The sequence below is a fragment of the Sorex fumeus genome, unplaced genomic scaffold (assembly GCF_029834395.1).
Source record: "Sorex fumeus unplaced genomic scaffold, SorFum_2.1 ptg000018l, whole genome shotgun sequence".
Lineage (NCBI taxonomy): Eukaryota > Metazoa > Chordata > Mammalia > Eulipotyphla > Soricidae > Sorex > Sorex fumeus.
Genome location: NW_026606075.1, coordinates 21,112,758 through 21,132,413, shown reverse-complemented (window position 1 = coordinate 21,132,413; position 19,656 = coordinate 21,112,758). Strand labels below are relative to the sequence as shown.

At 43.5% G+C, this 19,656-nt stretch overlaps 1 protein-coding gene across 1 annotated transcript in view; it reads left to right on the top strand.

The window, feature by feature from the left end:
• Positions 1 to 4,928: 4,928 nt before the first annotated feature.
• The window catches only part of RASGRF2 (Ras protein specific guanine nucleotide releasing factor 2), a 261,112-nt gene continuing 246,384 nt past the window's right edge, over positions 4,929 to 19,656 (top strand). Inside the window, exon 1 of the mRNA XM_056112497.1 lies at positions 4,929 to 5,293. Coding sequence (XP_055968472.1) covers positions 5,006 to 5,293 — 288 coding nt within the window. The 5' untranslated portion in view covers positions 4,929 to 5,005. The remainder of the gene's footprint in view (positions 5,294 to 19,656) is intronic.

The window sequence follows — 19,656 nt, the reverse complement described above, 5'->3', positions numbered from 1 at the left end:
ATCCCTGGCATCCTATATGGCATCCCCAAGCACTGCCGGGAGTGATCCTTAAGAGTAGAGCCAGGAGTAAGCCCTGAGACCCGCCAGGTGTGGCCCCAAAAACAAACAAAAATTCCTCTTTAGAAAGACAGCTTCCTCTTGGAAGACAGCTTCAAGGGGGAGCACCTTGGTGTAGGCATGAAGATTTCCATCATCAACTTGTCAGTACCCCCAAACCAACCTCTCCTTCCCTCAGTCTCTTCTCCTTCCCTTTTTGTTTCCTTCTTTCTTTCCTTTCTCCCTCCCTCCCTCCCTCCCTCCCTCCCTCCCTCCCTCCCTCCCTCTCTCCCTCCCTCCCTTCCTTTTTTCCTCTCCCATCTCTTAGTTTTTGGTCTCTCCTTCTATTCATAATAATTAGGATTCTCAGATAGGGCATTTTATTGTTAAATTTCCCCCCACATTGTAGTGCCCAGAAAAAAACCGCAAAGAGAACACTGTGACTATGATCAGTGAGAAATACTTTGGTGCTCCATGTTCGTTGCAGCACTGTTCACAATAGCCAAAATCTGGAAACAACCTAAGTGCCCTAGAACAAATCACTGGTTAAAGAAACTTTGGTACATCTACACAATGGAATTCTATGCAGCTGTCAGGAGAGATAAAGTCATGAAATTTGCTTATAAGTGGATAAACATGGAGAATATGCTAAGTGAAATGAGTCAGAGAGAGAGAGACAGACATAGAAGGACTGCACTCATTTGTGGAGTATAGAATAACATATCATAAGGCTGACACTCAAGGGCAGTAGATACGAGGGCCAGGAGGATTGCTCCAAAGTTGGAAGCCTGCCTCTTGAGCAGAGGAGAGAAGGCAGCTGGAATAGCGAAGGGATCACTAAGAAAATGATGGCTGGAGGAATCAGTCGGGATGGGAGATGTGTGCCGAAAGTAGATAATGGACCAAACATGATGACCTCTCAGTGTCTATATTGCAAACCATAGTGCCCCAAAATAGAGAGAGAGAGTATGGGGAATATTGTCTGCAATGGAGGCAGGGGAAGGGTGAGGAAGGGGGGTATACTGGGGAGATTGGTGGTGGGGAATGTGCACTGGTGGAGGGATGGGTTTTTGATCATTGTGTGACTTGTAACATGAAAGCTTGTAACTTTCTCAACATGAAAGCTTGTAACTTTCTCATGGTGATTCAATAAAATTTTTTTTAAAAAAGAAATACTTTGGTACTCTTAGAAAATATAAGCTGACTTAAGGGAAGAGCTCATGAAATAGAAGAAGGAAAAAGGACGAATTCACAGAAGAATTCACAGAATGCAAGAGAGAAAAACAATGAGTTCACACCCACTTGGCACACCATCCCTTTGGCCAACCTATTTGGTCAGCTGGGAATAGACATCTTCATTTACATAACCCCTGGCCTTTCTGTTACAGGACTGGGGTGTGATTTCCATATGAAAGGAGGAGGAAAGGCCCACCAATACCCAGCAGCCAAGGCACTGGAGAGTTTCACTAAAGGGGCTTCTGTTGGCTTTCATCTCCTGCAATCATGCAGGATGACCTGATGTGGGAACTGTGTGTGTGGCAGGTCAACCATTAGCCACACAAGTGATCCCTAAAGATTCTCTAAATGAATGTGATATTCATGATATATATGTTATATATCATAAATATCTATATAAATATGTATAATTTATGATATATATTATAAATATCACATTCATTTTGGGCTGGAGCGATAGCACAGCAGGTAGGTCGTTTGCCTTGCACGCAGCCTACATGGCCGATCCGAGTTCAATTCCTCCGCCCCTCTCGGAGAGCCCGGCAAGCTACCGAGAGTATCTCACCCATATGGCAAAGCCTGGCAAGCTACCTGTGACATATTCGATATGCCAAACACAGTAACAAGTCTCATGATGGAGACGTTACTGGGCCCACTCAAGCAAATCAATGAACAACAGGAGGACAGTGACAGTGACAATGACACATTCATTTAGAATCTCTTTAGGGATCACTTATGTGGCTAATGGTTGACGAGTTCTTCCACTGGTAATGCAGAGATTAGGGAGCCAGCTCTGCCTTGCAGAAGCCTGCAGGCAAGGAACTGCACCTAATCTTGGCATCCTAGATGGCAGAGCAGCACACTGCTTTGTCATTCACCTAAAGAGTGTCAGAGACATGAACAGTTGGATCAATAACTAGTTCTTGCAGTGATTTTCCATGCTTAAAACTCACCTTGGTCACCAGCCAAATGTCAGGGGAAACCAAAGCACGTTTCTCTTGGAGTCTGTGAGGGCCAGGATACTTTACCGGTAGGAAGTGATGACAGGAAAGAAACTGAGCACAATACTTCATGGAGTTCAAGTCAAAAGGACGTCAGAAAGGACAAATCAGCCCTGAAGTTAACCTCCACATGGGAGACATGGTTTACTAGGAAAGAGAAAATTTCACATCTGAATAAACATAAGTGGTTAGGAGGTTTAAATTTTCATTGAAAAATAGTTTTTTTTTTTTTCTGGAGAGGGGGTTACTAAATTCACACTCTTTACATTTTTACTTAAAAAAATGGAACTCACCAACTAAATAGGTGACAACTCATTTGCAGTTCTTCTGGCTGTGACTGAACCACAGAGGAGAGGAAATTGCCTTCTCCTTTACATCTAAAAGCTACTTTAAGATCATGATCACAGTTTTTGATATTTGAATCTCCTCTGAAGAACAATATAGTGGCAGGATGCATGTCTGAGGCTTTGGGTTGGATCTCTGGCACAGTGAAATACTTAAATACAATAAACTTCAAAAAAAAGAAAAGAAAAGAAAGGCAGAAAACTAGAACAATGTGCAATGCTCACCTCAGCTCGGTTAAAAAACATGCAAATAGAAATAATCATTACTCTTACTATAATTTCAAAAGGCTGCATATTGTTTTTAATACTGCATATTAAAATACTGCATTATATTTGCTACATTTTATTAATACTGCATTTTAATTGATGCATATTGTTTTTAATAGTGAAAGCTTTTTTGTTTTTTTAAAGTCAAATGGAAAAACACTCAGCTGCTCAGTGAGGCAGAGTTAAAATATTCTGCAAAAACAGCATTTATAGTACTGGCAGAACCCTTGGGCTCCCAGTTTATGACCACGTAGCTAGTGGGCACAAGACAGGTGTATTGTTGCAGATTCAAGGCCCAGAAAGGGAATTTATTTTTAGTTTTAGTTTTTAACAATAAATGTTTCATGGAAAATCATTTTTATGGTAACCAACTAAAGCGAACTAGACAATTGTGCAGAGCAGAGTCGATACCTGCCTCTGAGTCTTCCATGAGTCTTCCCGTGACAGCTTCCCGGCACATCATTTCTTTTCCACTTAGGTTTTATAGTTTTATAGTAGATATCTTTAGGTTTTATAGTAGATATCTTGGTTTTCTGGCAGTACCTTGGAGATTTGATAATCAAATGAATTCCAGCCCACAAAGGAATCTGGTAAACCCATGCCACTTTGGCTTCTGGGGACAGGTTCTGCCAAAAGTGCAGTCTTGTTGAATATTTTCCCTACCAGGTTAGAAATTCCTTGCTTAAATTTCAGTTTTTTTATCTTTATATTCAGACATCACACCATCTGATATCTACAGCAACTGTTATCTTCCTGGGATGGGAGGGGGGTCGTGTTTATTAATTTTCATCTCATGCTTCAGTTTTTGTTTGTTTTTGTTTGAGGGCCACATCTGGTCATGCTCAGAGGTTTCTCTTGCCTCTGGACTCAGGAATTACTCCTGGTGGATGCCAGGAATTGGACCAGGTTGGCCCATGTAAGGCAAACGCTCTATCTTCAGTACTATAGCTCTGACCCTCAGTAGATCTCATTTTGAACACAATAGCCAAGTTCTGGAGGAAAAGTAGCTTGTGGTAATACAAAGCAGCTCAGTAACCCCACCCACTGCCATGCAAATATGTGAATTGTGTGAATGTGGCAGGTAAGTGAGTATGTGCAAGTGGGTTTGTGAAAAAAATGTGTGCATTAATGTGTATGTTTGCAAGTGTTTTTCTATGCATATGCATTTGTGCGTTTTGTGTGAATGTGCTATGCTTTTGTGTGTTTGTGTGTGATACTTAGGATGATCTGCCAGTGTGAGCATGTGATTGACCAGAAATGTGCAAGTGTGGATATATTTGGCCTCGTGTGTGAGTATTTGTGCACTGTTGGTATGAATATGTGTATTCGGGGGTAAAGCCGTGCGTGGATGGGTGTTCATTGGAGGGGCGTCCGTGTATGGTTTCTGTGTGTAAATGTGTTCGGGTGAGTATCTTAAAGTGTGCATGTGCGTTAGCTTATTTGTGGCTACGGGCACAGTTTTATTTTATTGCGTGGCCTGCACACTGTGAGTGTGTATGTGCGAATGGGTATACTCTGCTCGGCTCAGTACGTGCATCATGTGCTTTGGAGCGAAAGCATGTGTGCGTATGAACGCGTAGTTTGTAGGAGTAGGAGCGCTGTGTGTGAATTTGCTCCAGCGGGCGCGTTGGCGTGGTGTGAGTGTGCGCCTGGCGCGCCTCTGCCCGCGTGGCCGCGAGTGTGTCCATGTGCGCGTGTGAGCGCGTCCGCCTCGCGGCGATCGGCCCCGGCGCGGAGCGCGGGAGCGGGCACGGTGGCGGCTGTCCGCGGCGGGCCGGGCGGGCTGCGCCACCGTCACCGCAGGCGCGCCGACTTTGCCCTTTAAATCGGTCTCCGAGCCGATTACAGCTGATCTCCCACGTGACGTTTTACCTTCTGTCTCCGAGAGCGAGTTGCCCGAGGACAATCGTCCTTCGGCTGCCGCGCGCCGCGGGGGGCTCCGGCACCATTCACTCCGGCGCGCTCCCGGGGCCGCTCTGCCCACGGGCGTCGGGGGCCCGGGGGGCTCGGCGCGGCCCGGAGCGGCGCGTGGGCAACGGGGGGCGCTCTGCGGCGGCCGCGAGCGGAGCGGGTGCGCCCTCGATGGCCCGGACGCAGGGCTGAGCCCCCCGCGCCCGCACCATGCAGAAGAGCGTGCGCTACAACGAGGGGCACGCCCTGTACCTGGCCTTCCTGGCCCGCAAGGAGGGCACCAAGCGCGGCTTCCTGAGCAAGAAGGCGGCCGAGGCGAGTCGCTGGCACGAGAAGTGGTTCGCCCTCTACCAGAATGTGCTCTTCTACTTCGAGGGCGAGCAGAGCGGCCGCCCGGCCGGCATGTACCTCCTGGAGGGCTGCAGCTGCGAGCGGGCGCCCGCGCCTCCCCGTGCCGGCACGGGGCCCGGAGGTGCCCGGGACGCGCTGGATAAACAGGTACCGCGCGCCCTCCCTCCCCGGTCTCCCCGCCGCGGCCCCGAGCTCCGCTAGGATGCCACGGGACGCGGGATCCGTGCCCCCCCACCCCCCAGACCTGCTTTCCCTTTGCGGTGTCGGTGGCAGAACGTTTTCACGGAGCAGAACGTTTTCTTGATCCCGCATCCCCCTGTACTCCTCCACCTCCACCCCACCCCTTTTCTCCCACATCTCCAAGGGATCGATCGGTTGGAATCGGGGCTTTACTACTTCGTGTTTGTGAGCACCCTGAAATCGGGCAGGTCGTTGCTAGCGTTCGCGGTTCCGCTGCTGTGGCTTCTAGAGACCGGGTGCGGAAGGATTGTGTGCGGTGACTGGTGTTAACACCTGTTGGATGCAGATGGGCGAGACGCAACGAACTTATTTGGGAAAGTTTGGTTTCTCCTTACCAGGCTAGTGCGTGTCGGTTTCTTTGCCTGCAGCTGTTTGATCTGGCTGTCTGGGAGCGACCGGGTTCCCAGAACCGACGGGCATTCTCTGTGGGTCCATTTTCAGTTTGTCTCTGTGGTTTATAGCAGTTTACCTGGCTAACATTTGACCTGCGGGGTCTAATTATGGAGGTAAGTGTGTAGCCATTTCCCTCGGGATTATTATTTGGTAGCCGCCACCCTGCTATGTTTAAACTCGTGGGCATTTTAAAAAGAACGCTCTGTATGCTTTTCAATGAATGCTTTGAAAATGAATGTGACCTTTCCTTCTGGGTCAGAATTTTATTCGTTTTTGCTATACGCACTTGGAGGAAGAAACCATCTAGATTTAGTAACGCCCACTCCCTGTTTCTGCTAATGGGAGATGGGTGTATTTTTTTTTTAAATCACCACTTGGTCATTTAAGTTAAAAAGACTAATTTTTATGCTTCCAAATATTCTCACTTTGCTTCTAAATCTCCACCGAGGAGGGAGAAAAGGGCTTGTTTGTCTTTGCTGCTTCATAAAAATACTTCGCAGCAGAATTTTCCGTGAAAATTCGACCGAACAGCTTCTATGCAGAGGGCGGCTGTGGGAGGCGCTAGTGATGGAAAGATGAGTGCCATGCCAGCAACCTCTGCGGGCTCATAAAACAATGTGTAAAATTAAGAGGAATCCAAACCAAATCAACCAGAAGTTAGGCTTTCCCACTTTGGTTTCCCACCATCAGCCATTAACAGACATAATTGCTTGAACTTGTTATAATGCTTACAAATCTGAAAGTTAGACTCTCTTTGGATTTTTGAGGAGTACTTGAGAATTATTTGCAAAGCTGATTGCAGATTTTGTCAGATACTGGAATTGTAAGTTTAAATTTTAAGTCCTGGAATTTATAATTTAAATTGAGGATGGGAGAAGGTTTTGAGAAACAGACTTTTCTCCATAATCGTTTACATCTTCTCTTCTGTTGTTGTTCATTAAAGATGCATTCCAAAGCTCCACAGGTCCAAAACTAATAGGCTTTTATGCTTATTATGTATAAAATAAAATAAGATATTTAAAATTTATTTTTTTGTCTGTATTTATACTAGTATGGAGAGATATGCACTTTGAGCTGAGGGTGGATAGATGTTACTTGTTGTAACTTATATTGTAGTCTGACTCTTGATACATGAAAACCAACTTTTTTCTATTTGGAAAAATATATAAACTCTAATCTTCAAGAGAGTTTTTTAAAGCCATACTTCAAAGAGAAGCAACCTCTTCTGATGCGGTTGGGGTTAGGGATGGGTGATGGTGTTGGCACTGAGGAACCAAATGCCAAGTGTGTACTTCAGTCCTTTGAACCATTATCTCTCTGGCCCACACCACTTTCTGATGGAAGTTTTAAGCAAGGCATCTTATAAAAACGTTTCCTCCTTCTATTTATCATCATACAACTTCTGGGCATTTAGTAATCATTTTAGATCTCTCAATGAGGTTAGAAATGAGAACTTTTGGTAGTGTGGATGATGCTAGCACAGAGAGAAGCATTCCAAAATGGACTGGGGGTTGGGAAACCTGTCAGATTTTGACTTATGTTATACTCGCTTCTGTGATTTGAGTTAGCTTGCTAGACTGATGCTTTGCCCCAGCATGGGGCCTGTCTGTATATGCTTGAAGGATTAAGAAGAAACTGCCAGGAAAAGAAGCAAGAGAAAATATTCTCCCTTAAATCTGCTGCTTTGCTGTCGGTCCCCTTTCAGTTAATTTGTGCTGCTAAAATGCTCAGGTCATTTTAAGCTCAGAGATGTGTTTTTCTGTGACACTGGGGGGAGGTTGAAGGCAGGTAGGACGGACTGAGCAGGCATCATCTTAAAGTCTTGTTTCCCCAAATATGCTTTTGGAACTTTCCACCACACAAGTATATCTATCATACACATAGTTGAAGGTTAGGATTTGAAACAAAATTTTGGGAGACAGAGTCTGCTTCTTCTACCATATTTTTGCGTGACTTATTTAGGCAAATTTCTAAATGTTTCCTTTTTTTCTTCTTCCTTGTTAAATAGATGTTTTTGAACTGGAGAAATTAAAATTTTTGAGGCAGCCAGAGAGATAGTACAGGGGTTTAGCCTTCTTGTCTTGCATGCACCTGACCCCTGGTACCGCATTTGTTCCCCTGAGTACCACCAGGAATGATCCCTGAATGCAGAACAAGAAGGAAGCCCTGAGCACTGCTAGGTGTGGTCCCCAAACGAAAACAAAACAAAAAGAGTTTGGTTAAGATGACTTCCAGGTTACTTACCAATAAGGACAACTTCTGTTTCTAAGGTGATATATATTAAGTGGTGTGAGATTTTTGACTATGTAGAGGATGTGAAAAGGCTATTTCACAAGATTGAAAGAGGATCGATTTCTGCAATGAAAACTGCATTCGAGCAGCTAAAAGCAAGCAGGTGACTGGAGTGACAGTACTGCTAAATTGGCTGGCTCAGTGGATGTGAACACCTATAGGAACATGGTCACTTGAACAAAGGGATTTGTGACCTTTCACATTGTAAGGCAAACATACTGCATGTTGTTAATTGTCACCACAGTTGGTATAATTCTTGCATGAAATGCCTCTAGTGATTCTTGTTAGTTTAAGTCTACTTCTCCTGGAAATAGGTAGGTAATTCCTATGAAGAAAATATCATCGGATTGCTTAATCTAAATAATAATTCAAAGTGAATTGATTAAGGGCTGAAGACATCATACAGCATTGAGGTGCAGTTGCCAACCCTAGTTTGCTTTCTGGCAGTGCATGTTGCCCAGGAGTGACACCTTCCACTCTCCCCAGCCCCAGAGTACTGCTGAGGATGACCATTCTCCCTCAAGACCAACAAAATAAGTTGGCTGACAAAAGAAAATAATTAAAGTAGACATTTATTTATTTTCATTTGTCTTAAACAGTTGCCAGCTAGCAAGGGAAAAGAGAGGCATTTTTCACTTTCCAAGTATGCCTAAGTTGAAGGAATATTTATTTGCTCTATTTTCTCAAGTGCCCCCAAATTTCACTTTGGTGAGTGAAAAGTGAAAACTTGGACTCTAGGCTTTCTTCCACAGTTGTTCCTTTTAGGGATAGTGATAGAGATGTACTAAAATGGGTGCAGTGAAAAAAATTTAAGTGATACATCCTTTTTTTTTTTTTTGAAAATGTGTGTGGCTGTTACTTCTTTCAAAAGAAACCCAGTTGTGTAAAGTGGAAAACCCACTTTTCAGTCCAGGTGGTTAAGGTAGAGGGACTTCTGTGTATGGGTAATGCCTTATCCACATCAGGCATCAGGCTAAGTATTATTCTTCATGATTTTGTGTAATATAGGCCTCACTTCAGCTCTTGAAACTTAGTACATATTCCTCTATTTTTACCTGTGCTAACTCTGGCATTCACAGAGTTCTGGGGAGATAATAAAAATCAGACTCCACTTATGAAGACTGAGTTATCTTGAAGAGACACTGAGGTGACTATTGAAATCTATTGAGTTACAAGAAATTTCAAATGTAGGGAGAATGGGAAGTAGGGGGCATAGATAGAATGTGAATTATTCTGTTTACTCTGATTTGCCTTCAGAAAATAAAGGAGAGTTACTATTCTTTTTTTTTTTTTTTTGCGGGTAGGGGGGTTGTTTGTTTGGTTTTTGTTTGGCAGGGCTCAGAAGACCATATGCAGTAACAGGATTGAACCCAGACCAGTTGTGTGCACCTTGCCTGCTGTACTGTCTAGCTCTCTGGTCCCAGTTGCTATTCATAAGAAAAACAATTACAATTACATTTTATGCAGGAAAATATGATTTCTATTTTGTTAGGTTTGGGCAACACACAAGCAGTGCCAAGGGGACCATGTGTTGGTGTTGAGATTGAACGCTGACTTCTCACATGCTTCACATGTGCTCAGCCTCTTGAACTGTCTCTCAGGCACTAGGATTTATGTTGCACAATTAATTTTACATGCCATCAGTTTATTTCAGTGCTGAAAAAAGACTTTAAAAGTCTTTGTATTTAGAGTGAATATACATACACATCCCAATTAGTCTCATCTATTTAAATGGCTATATCCTGTCTTGCCTATTTTGTAGGAGAGACATATAGGAACAAAACCATCTTTGTTCTTATTTTCCTGCTAATTTAAAATGTTCTATTCATTCTGATTTCAGTTGTTTTTAGGGGAAAAAAGCTCTATAGTTCTAAAGGTTTAAACTAGAGACTTTTAATATTTGTGCTGAATTAAGTATATTGATTTAATCTCAGGGGGATGTAAATTATGTAATTTCCCCTATCACCTCATCATTGTCTGTTCATTTCAGTCTTTTTGCATTGATCACAGGCAGAATTAGGCAGAATTGCATGCAGTCTCTAAAATATTTGTGGAGGGTGGGGTATGTAGACATAAATTTTCAATTTTGTTAATATTGCTCCATTGTTGTATAGCAATTGTCAGGAGTGATTCCTGAGTGCAGAGCCAGGAGTAACACCTGAGCATTGCCAAGTGTGGTCCAACCTTCACCCTGCCCCTCAAAAATGAATTCAGCATCGCCACATCTATCTTTGATGTGACAATGTGCATACAGTGCTTACTATGGTGACATTTTTGGGGGAATGTATTAATAAGTGACAGTTAAATGTACTATTAAATGGTGGGAAATGTTTGTAGCATGAAGACAATTTTTTTCTCTTCTAAGAATTAAAAAACAAAAACATTTCCATCTAATTGGGTTATGATAAGGTCTAAAATGTGGGTAATAACAGATGTTTCTTATTTTTAGCACGCAATATTTACAATTTGTTAAAAATAATTTTTTAAAAAAATTTTTCTTTGCTTTTTGGGTCACACCCGGTGATACACAGGAGTTACTACTGGATTTGCACTCAGGAATTACTCCTGGCGGTGCTCAGGGGACCATATGGGATGCTGGGAATCGAACCTGGGACGGCTGCGTGAAAGGCAAATGCCCTATCGGCTGTACTATCACTCCAGCCCCTAAAAATAGTTGTTGATATTGCTATTTGTTTAAAACTCATATATAGAATTTTCTGAGTGGGATTCCAGAGACTGAACCCAGGGCCCCATGTGAATGCATGCTGAGGTACATCTCCATTTCTATGAAGAAATTATTGTCAGATTTGCAGTAAATATGCATGCCCCAGTCATAAGATTTTAATTAAGTAGACAGAAAAGTTTAGTGCTTAGTGTTATTCTATAATGAAATAAGTCACATCGGCAAGCAGCATGAATTTACTCAGATCTTAAATCCTAATTTTCACAATTTAAACATTTAACATTTTGTGTTTTTATGCTTGCTCATTTGCACTACAAGAAAGGGCTATTAGTACATGTGTATACATGTTTATTGAGTTTCTTTGACTTCTGTCATTAACATTTGCTATATAGTCATGTACCTTTGTATTGTTAGGCTTTTGATTCTAACATTAATATTTCCAGGTGTGAATTAGAAATCCAATCTGTCTGTAATTGGGGAATCTTAATTTTTCTGGACTCAGATTAATCACAGTATAAATTCCTCTCTGATATGTCTCAACCTTAAGACTATAGTAAATTTTTTTTGAGGGGGGTATCTGTTGGTAACTCCCAGAGTTCCCTTCCAATCTGGAAAGGGTTCAGTGTGAGAGGCACAGGGTGCAGGGCTCTTCAGGCACTGCCGTGATTCCAGAATGCATCTGGTACCCGGGAGGCTGTTTGGTGTGGGGGATTGAATCCCGGCCAGGTACATAGAAGGCATGAGCCCTAATTCTGATATTATCTCTCTGGCTTCTTAGGAAGCTCTTAATCTTTAATTGAAAATAAAAATGTTTTTTAGAAATCAATATAGAAATGTGGCAAATGATTGTGTTTATAACTTGTGGTCATTGTTCTAAAATTAAACCACTAATCCTGAATTATTCATTACATTTTAATGAGCATAATTTTCAATGATTAGGAGACTGAAAAGTTATAAGTACATATTTTGACTTATCAGGGAGTATCTATTAAACACTTTTGTTCAAGGAATTTAAATATGATTATGTGTATACTTAGAAAAAACAAAAAAGTGTATAGTTAGGAAAAATGAAAAAGTAGTGGAGTTTTCCTCTCCGTTTCTTATTTTATTTTCAGGAAGCATTGGTATCAGTAGGTGGAACAGAGATACAAAAAACGTGTTTTCACAGTTTTCTTTTTACTTGTTCTTTAACAATGTATAATTAAACAAGCACTACCGATTTCAATAATTTTCCTAAAGCTCTTCACAGTGAATGCACAATACCCCAAATATACTTTTAGGGAGAGGTGGGGGTGTGGTGGTAGGTGAACATATTTGAATTTATCTGTGTTCATTTAATTTTTTTTTCTTTCTAAGGTGTAACAGAATCAGTTAGTTGGGGACGATCATCAGCATAAGTTTAGAGTTAGGGAGTGAATGAAAATTAAAATTTTCCAAAGATTGGAAAATATGCAAATAAAATATTTTAAGAAGTGATGCTTAAAAATAAAACAAATTTTTCATTTTTATGCTTTTTTAAATTTATTTATTCATTTTTTTTTATTTGGGGCTATTCCCTGCTCAAGGACCTCATGGTGCCAGGGATGAATTTAGGTTTGGCCTCATGCAAGGAAAGCACCTTGACCCCTGTACTATTTCTCTGGCCCTCATGCTTTAACTTTGTGAAATGTAGTCTATAACCTTCCTTCCTTCCTTCCTTCCTTCCTTCCTTCCTTCCTTCCTTCCTTCCTCCCTCCCTCCCTTCTTTCCTTCCATCCTTTCTTCTTTCTTTTTTTTTTCTTTTTTTATGTAGGAGTACTGCTATTTATTCAGTCACTCATTAGCTGATTGAATTGGGCATGAATTCCACCTTACTTTTTTTTTCATTTTTTTGTTTTTGTTTCTTTTTGGGTCACACCGAGCAATGCTCAGGGGTCACTCCTGGCTCTTCACTCAGGAATTACTCCTGGCAGTGCTCAGGGGACCATATGGGATGCTGGGAATCGAACCTGAGTCGGCCATGTGCAAGGCAAATGCCCTACCCGCTGTGCTATCGCTCCAGCCCCTTTTCATTTTTTTTTATAATTTTATTTATTGAATCACCGTGAGGGCAGTTATAAAACTTTTGGGTTTAAGTCTCGGTCATGCAATGAAACACCCGTACCTTCACCAGTACCCATTCTCCACCACCAAAAACCCCAGGATGCCCCCATCCCACACCCTCCCCCTACCTGTGGGACAGATGATTTCCACATTACTCTCTCTCTACTTTGATTACATTCAGTATTTTGACACCAAACCCACCATTATTATTTGGGATTTTACCCTATCACTTAGATCTACTGATAAGGCTCGATTTGCTTGAGCAGGCCCAGTAACTTCTCCATTGGAGACTTTGTTGTTACTGTGTTTGGCATATCGAATACATCACGGGTGGCTTGCCAGGCTCTGCCGTGCCGGTGCGATACTCTCGGTAGCTTGCCGGGCTCTCAGAGAGGGGTGGAGGAATCGAACTCAGGTCGGCCATGTTGGCTGCGTGCAAGGCAAACGCCCTACGGCTGTGCTATCACTCCAGCCCACTGATAAGGCAATGTAGACAATTTGTTTTCTATTGCTGGTTAAGAATAACATATGATGTCGAGTGGCTGCAGTCTTCTTTCTTTTTTTCTTTCTTTCTTCCTCTCTCCTCTCTTTCTCTTTGTTTTTTGCCCCAGTTTTTGGGCCACAGCTCAGGGTTTACTCCTGACTCTGTTAGGGCTCCAGGCACCATGTGAAGTTCTGGAGGTTGAATTCAGGTCACCTGTGTGCAAGGCAAGTGCCCTCTCTGCTGTACTAACTCTCTGGCCCCTAGGTTATAATTTCTTTTATAACTTCATCCCACATTTAATCAATGTGACTTTGCTGAGACCTATGAGGATGCAAAGAGCAGGTATCAGAGGACTCTGGTTCCTAAGATTTTTGTATTCCTTTGAGGTACCGAAAGGTTTTATTTTGTCATTGTCTGATTTAATTCACGCAATGCCTGATTCATTTCCTGAACGGTATTTATGAACTTGGGTCATTTATGTGACTAATGCAGACTGGCAACGGTGCTTTTAAAGCAGGGGCTGGTTGCAATGCTAGATGGTTACCTGGGGTTAATGGTGTGGGAATTGGGAGAAAAACCTGACCTATAGTTCATTATGTAACATCATTACTTATTAAAGAAGGCTTGATGAGAGAGACTATGAGGGACATAGAGGAGTTGGAGGGTGCTAGTATGAATTCACTTTCTTTTGATTGTAATATGACTTTTTAGGGCCTGTGTAAGATAGGACAGAGGTTCAGCGCATGCACCAACTCAGATATAATCCCTGGGTGTGGACCTGGGAGCCTCCCCACAACTCACCCAGCCTGCACCCAGCAACTCTGGATGTGGCCATGGTGTCCTGCATTTTATTCTGTGCGGGGGGGCCCCGCCAGACCACTCTCCGGCCTGCGGAGGTGGCCCTAGGATCCGTAGGTGCTGGGAAGGACCGACCGAATGAACACGAGACACAAGAGACAGAATGCAGCTCAGAAACAGAGAGAAAAAGGGACAGGCTTTATTGAGGGTGATGGGGGTATATATAGTGAGGCAGCTACACAAAGGGTCGTGCTCAAAATATGGTTAGGAAAGTTACAGAGTCTATAAGTTTAACATACCATGCATTACAAGGCTTATACTAAGTTAATCATTGTCAATTACAGCCATGACAATTGTTTTCTCAGGATACCCATACAAAGCACAGGCTTTACCTGCCGAGGGTCACGTAGGTCAGGATAGCCCTACCTAGCACAGGCTTTACCTGCTGAGGGTCACGTAGGTCAAGATAGCCATGCCACAGGCTTCACCTGCTGAGGGTCACATAGGTCAGGACAGCCGCACAGGCACTTAGGCTCTTGGTCAGTTAAAGGGCCAGCTTCCCACAATTCTGGGCTGGTATCTCCAAAGAGTAGCCCGGTGTCTCTCTGACTGCTCCCCACAACCGCCCCCCACCCGAATATTATTTTCTCATAGTATTGTGTATAGTTCGTTTCAGGAGCAAAAGTCCACGGGTTGGAGTTGTGACTCAGCCACTTACCAGATAGATGTAGCACTGTAGCACTGTCCTCCCATTGTTCATCGATTTGTTCGAGCGGGCCCAGTAACATTGTGAGACTTGTTACTGTGTTTGGCATATTGAATATGTCACGGGTAGCTTGCCAGGCTTTGTGGTGCGGGCGAGATACTCTCAGTAACTTGCTGGGCTCTCCGAGAGGGGCGAAGGAATCAATTCTGGGCCGACCAGGCTGGCTGCGTGCAAGACATACGCCTTACCCGCTGTGCTATCGCACCAGATAGATGATCCTGAACAATTTCTTTTCCTAAACATGGACTCCTGTTGAAAAAAAAGGAGGATCAGATAGCACCTTCATTCTCATTTTTTCCTTTTTGTTTCTTGTTTTGGGGGCACACCTAGCTCTGTGCTCAGGGCTCACTCCTGGTGGTACTGGGGATGGGGTGGAGGGAACCATATGTTGTGCCAGAAACAGGGTTGACCACATGCAAAGCAAAGACCTTACTCCTACTGTCTCTGAGGCCTGTAGCATCTCCATCCTCAGGCTGTTTGTTGTGGGGCTCACATGCTGTAACCTACAGCAAACTCTTACCTCTGGCTCCGGACTGGGCCCAACCAACAGTCCGGGCACTGTGGGTGGGGGGAAGGGGGGTGCAGGGATGGGGGGTGTTTTTTTCGATTCTTTTGTAATGTAATTCTTTGACTAACTGCATTTTGTTTTCATTACTAGAGCCACTTAGGAAGTTTTCCTCCTTCCTTCCTCTTTGAAAAAAGTACTTTTTAATTTAGCACAGGCAAATAGGACAATTCAGGGAACACTCATCCAACTTGAATCACTTCTGGCCATTTCTTCTTATCTGTTTCCCTCCATGCACGTCTTTCCACCCCCTCTATCTATTCTAGACTATTTTAAAGCAAGCCTCAAGATACATTATTTCACTTGTAAATAGAGACGTTTTTCTCCTTTTTGGCATAGCAGTTGCTTGCATTAAATGTAGCTCTGAAAAGAGCCATCTCAGGAGCAGAAACACATTTGTAATGTGTTTCTGTTTTACCATGCGTTATTATAATAGTTGTCTTTCTTGCTTCTTTAGTATCATTATAAATGAAAAGACTTTTAGGGAGTAGTTGTGGAGACATAAAGGCAGTAGAGTTAGCTTTTTAGTAAATTCTGGCAGATGCAAACCAAAAAAAAAAAAATTGAACTCAATCGTTTTACTGGGCTCATGATGCAGAAGCATTTTCCTGGTTTGACCCGACTCTTGGAGAGATTAAGTCAGCAGTATTTCCCTTACTGAAGTATCTTGTTTGCTTTATTGTTGTCCAGTTACCAGTTGCTTCCAGCTGTGCAGTGATCTGTTTAGAGGCAAGAAAATTCAGTATTTTATATGATTTTGCAAGATTAGAACATCATCCATAAACCAGTGTTTCACCCGGCTTTCAGAATTCTGAGACCCAACTACTAGTCTGTAATTTTAAGGCAGTTACTAAATTTCATTAATCATGTGTGTCGTCTGCTTTGTCTAGGACAGCGAAATTTTTGGTTTAGTTAGTTGGTCTCTGTCATAGGATGATTTGTGTTCGACTCTTTTAAGAGTGAGGAGAGATAAATAGGAATTGTAGTCATCATGAATACTGTTTCTACCTATGTGCATGAGCAGGGGCAGGGTGCTCACAATTCTGGAAGGCAGTACAGGCGAGTTTTGCTCTTCTGTCGGGACCAAGCTGGACTCTCTGTGTGCTCATGCCATCTTGGTTCCTCACTATTTCTGTTTCTACTTAGTTTCTGCTTCCCTGGCTATGCCCTTCATCGTCCTCATTCCTTACTGGGACCCCTCATGGCTTGGTTTTGTTTCAGCTTCATTACAGCACTTCAGTGTCTTCAGGTTTAACCAATATAAGTTGCCATTTTTATACATCAAAAGTAGGAACTAAGTGATAGTACAGTGGGTAGGGCATTTGCCTTGCATGTGGATCAAACCTGCTCCTTATTCGATCCTTGGCACCCCCATATCGTCTCCCGAGCACTTCCAGAAGTAATTCCTGAGCACCGAGTCAGGAGTAACCCTGAGCACCATCAGGTGTGAACCAAATGTGCCCTTCCCCCACCCCCCGAGTAGTTGAAGGACTGGAGAGATAGCTCAGTGGTTAGGGCTGTAATGCCTTTCATGCTCAAGGGGACTGAGTTTGATCCTAAATATCCCATGCCCTCCTCCCACCCTGCAGCAGCCCCAGGTGTAGACCTGGTCAATCCCTATGCCACTGGGCCCTAGTAGCACCTCATTGCTGCCCTGAGCATTGAATCATCCAACCCAGTTGGCTGAGAATTGCTGGAAGTGACCCCTGGGCCCTCTGAATACTGTTTGGGCAAAAAATGTAGTTGATTATTAGAATTTTATATCATTAGTCCTAATAGATTTGAAGACATAAGGCTTCTTGTTAATTATAAGGATTGCAAATTTTTTTTTCTTACTCTAGCTTGCCTTTCAGTTCTCTTGAAGGTTCTCTTAGCACTTTAGGAGCACCGCTGACCCTTGAACACAGTCTAAGCTATTTCTTTGTGGTTCTTGGTGATGAAATGACTGGGATGGGAACCGTATCTGCACGTGCTCGGGGGGGGGGGGCAGACACAGACGCTGCTCTCTGCTCAAAGCAATCAGGCAATCAGAGGAGAGTCAGTGGTAAGTTGAATGAACGTGCTGAGCAGATCTGTATTGCAAGATCAGGGTACTCATGCTCTGGAGGTAGCTGGAAACAGCAGCTGACTCTAAAAGACAGACAGTCTTAATGCTCTGCCTCTATTCTTGCTGGGTCTGACTTGTTTCCTCTTCTGATATTGGATGCCTGCTTACTGCCTTTTCAGATATGCAGACACATACATGCATTGAAAGGCTTATGTAAGAATCATATCGGGGCTGGAGCAATAGCACAGCGGGTAGGGCATTTGCCTTGCAGATTCCCAGCATCTCATATGGTTCCCCAAGCACTGCCAGGGGTGATTCCTGAGTGCAGAGAGTCAGAAGTATCCCCTGTGTATCACCGGGTGTGACCCAAAAAGCAAAAAAAAAAAAAAAAGTCATCATATGGGTATTAGTATGTATTTAATTTTGTGGTACTTTGTGGTACTTTGTGCTCAGGAGTGACCCCTGGTGGTGCTCAGGATTGTAGTGCCAGGGGTCAGCTGCAAGCAAGATCAGTGCCTTAACCCTTGCACTCTCTCTTTAGGTCATTCACTTCATTTTATTATTAATTAATTACATTTTTTGCCTTTTGGGGGCACACATGATGGTACTCAGGGGTTACTCCTGGCTCTACACTCAGGAATAATTCCTGGCGGTGCTCTAGGGGCCATATAGGCCGTTGAAGATTTAACCTGCAAACATCCTACTCATTGTACTATCGATCCCGTCCCCAGTTCACTTCATTTTAAATCATCTCTTATTTGTACATAGGCCTTTTTATATGGCAGGGTCAAGTACAAGAGAGGTAAGGGCACTTTGTAATAACTTCAGTGGTTTGAAGTTTGAGTCCCTGATGTCCCCTTTCAGCTGTGCTTTTACCTGGAGGCTGACCCAGGGATTCTCTTAAGAAAAATGACTCTGTTCAGCCCTGATGAAAGATGGACGCCTCACTTTTCAAAATAAACCTGTGTAATACCCTAGAAACCCTCTTCCCTATTGTGCTGACCACTGGATGGAAGTGTATGAGAAAGTATGACCCATTTCTCTATAAGTATCTGCCCTTCGTGATCAAAGAGCAGCACCAAGACTGTGGAACAGGTAGGAGAGAGAGGAACATTGAGGTGGGGGGAGGGGAGGAGAGAGAGAGAGAGAGAGAGAGAGAGAGAGAGAGAGAGAGAGAGAGAGAGGAGGAGGAAAGCAGAGGAGAGGACAGGAGAGAAGAAAGGAGAGGAGAGAGAAAGAAAGGAGGGAGAGAGAGGAGAGAGGAGAGAGAGGGGGAAGGAAGGAGACAGGAGGTAGAGAGAGGAGGGAGGGAGGAAGAAAAGATAAAGAGAGAGAGGAGGGAGGAGGGGGAGTAGGGAGAGAGAGAGAGGAGGGAGGGAAGGAGGAGGGAGAGAGATATGAACCATGAGGTCATTGTTGAGGACATAGATTGGTTTCAAGGGCCACAGTGGTGTAACTGGGAAGGATCAGTAATCTGAAAAGGTATTAGCAGTGGTCTTAGCACTTTTCCTTGAGGAGAAGTTTGTGGAGCTGCCATTGCCAAGCTGTGTGGTCAGAAGTTTAGGTTGCTTCCCGTGACATGACTGTTCTGAACTGTGAAGTCAGCAGCTGAGGTATACTTCCAGGTATAGTTTTCTAAGTGGCCACCAAACAGTTTTGCCATTGGCAACTGCCCAACAGTTCAAACTCTCCTCGGCCCTCTGCCCCTTGCCCCCCTGGCAGGAGAAACTCCTTTTGTTTTGCTTCTGTAGCACTGGCACTAAGGCTCTCAAGCCACAGTAGCCCAGTCCATACCACTGGGACCAAAGCATCAGAGAGCAAGGGAGACCTTGAATCAAGGACCCATTGAGTCAGTGACTTGATGTTAGCCTAGAGGATAAAATTCTTCTAGAGAGATAATGTCCTACTTTTGTGAAAGGTAAAATTGAAACATGGCCGGGTTAGTCAATTCTTGAATATACCTTTCCAATATGACAAACAAAGTTTTGGCCCTTACTACCTTGTTATTTCTTGAGCCTGAATTTCTGGCATCCTCAAGCAGGAAGTTCAGGTAGGGGACGCAAGACCTGCTATATGGATCATTTAATTTTTATTTTTGGGTTTAACCCCTGACCCTGGTGGTGCTTGGGGACTAGATGTGGGGTCAGGAATTCAAAACAG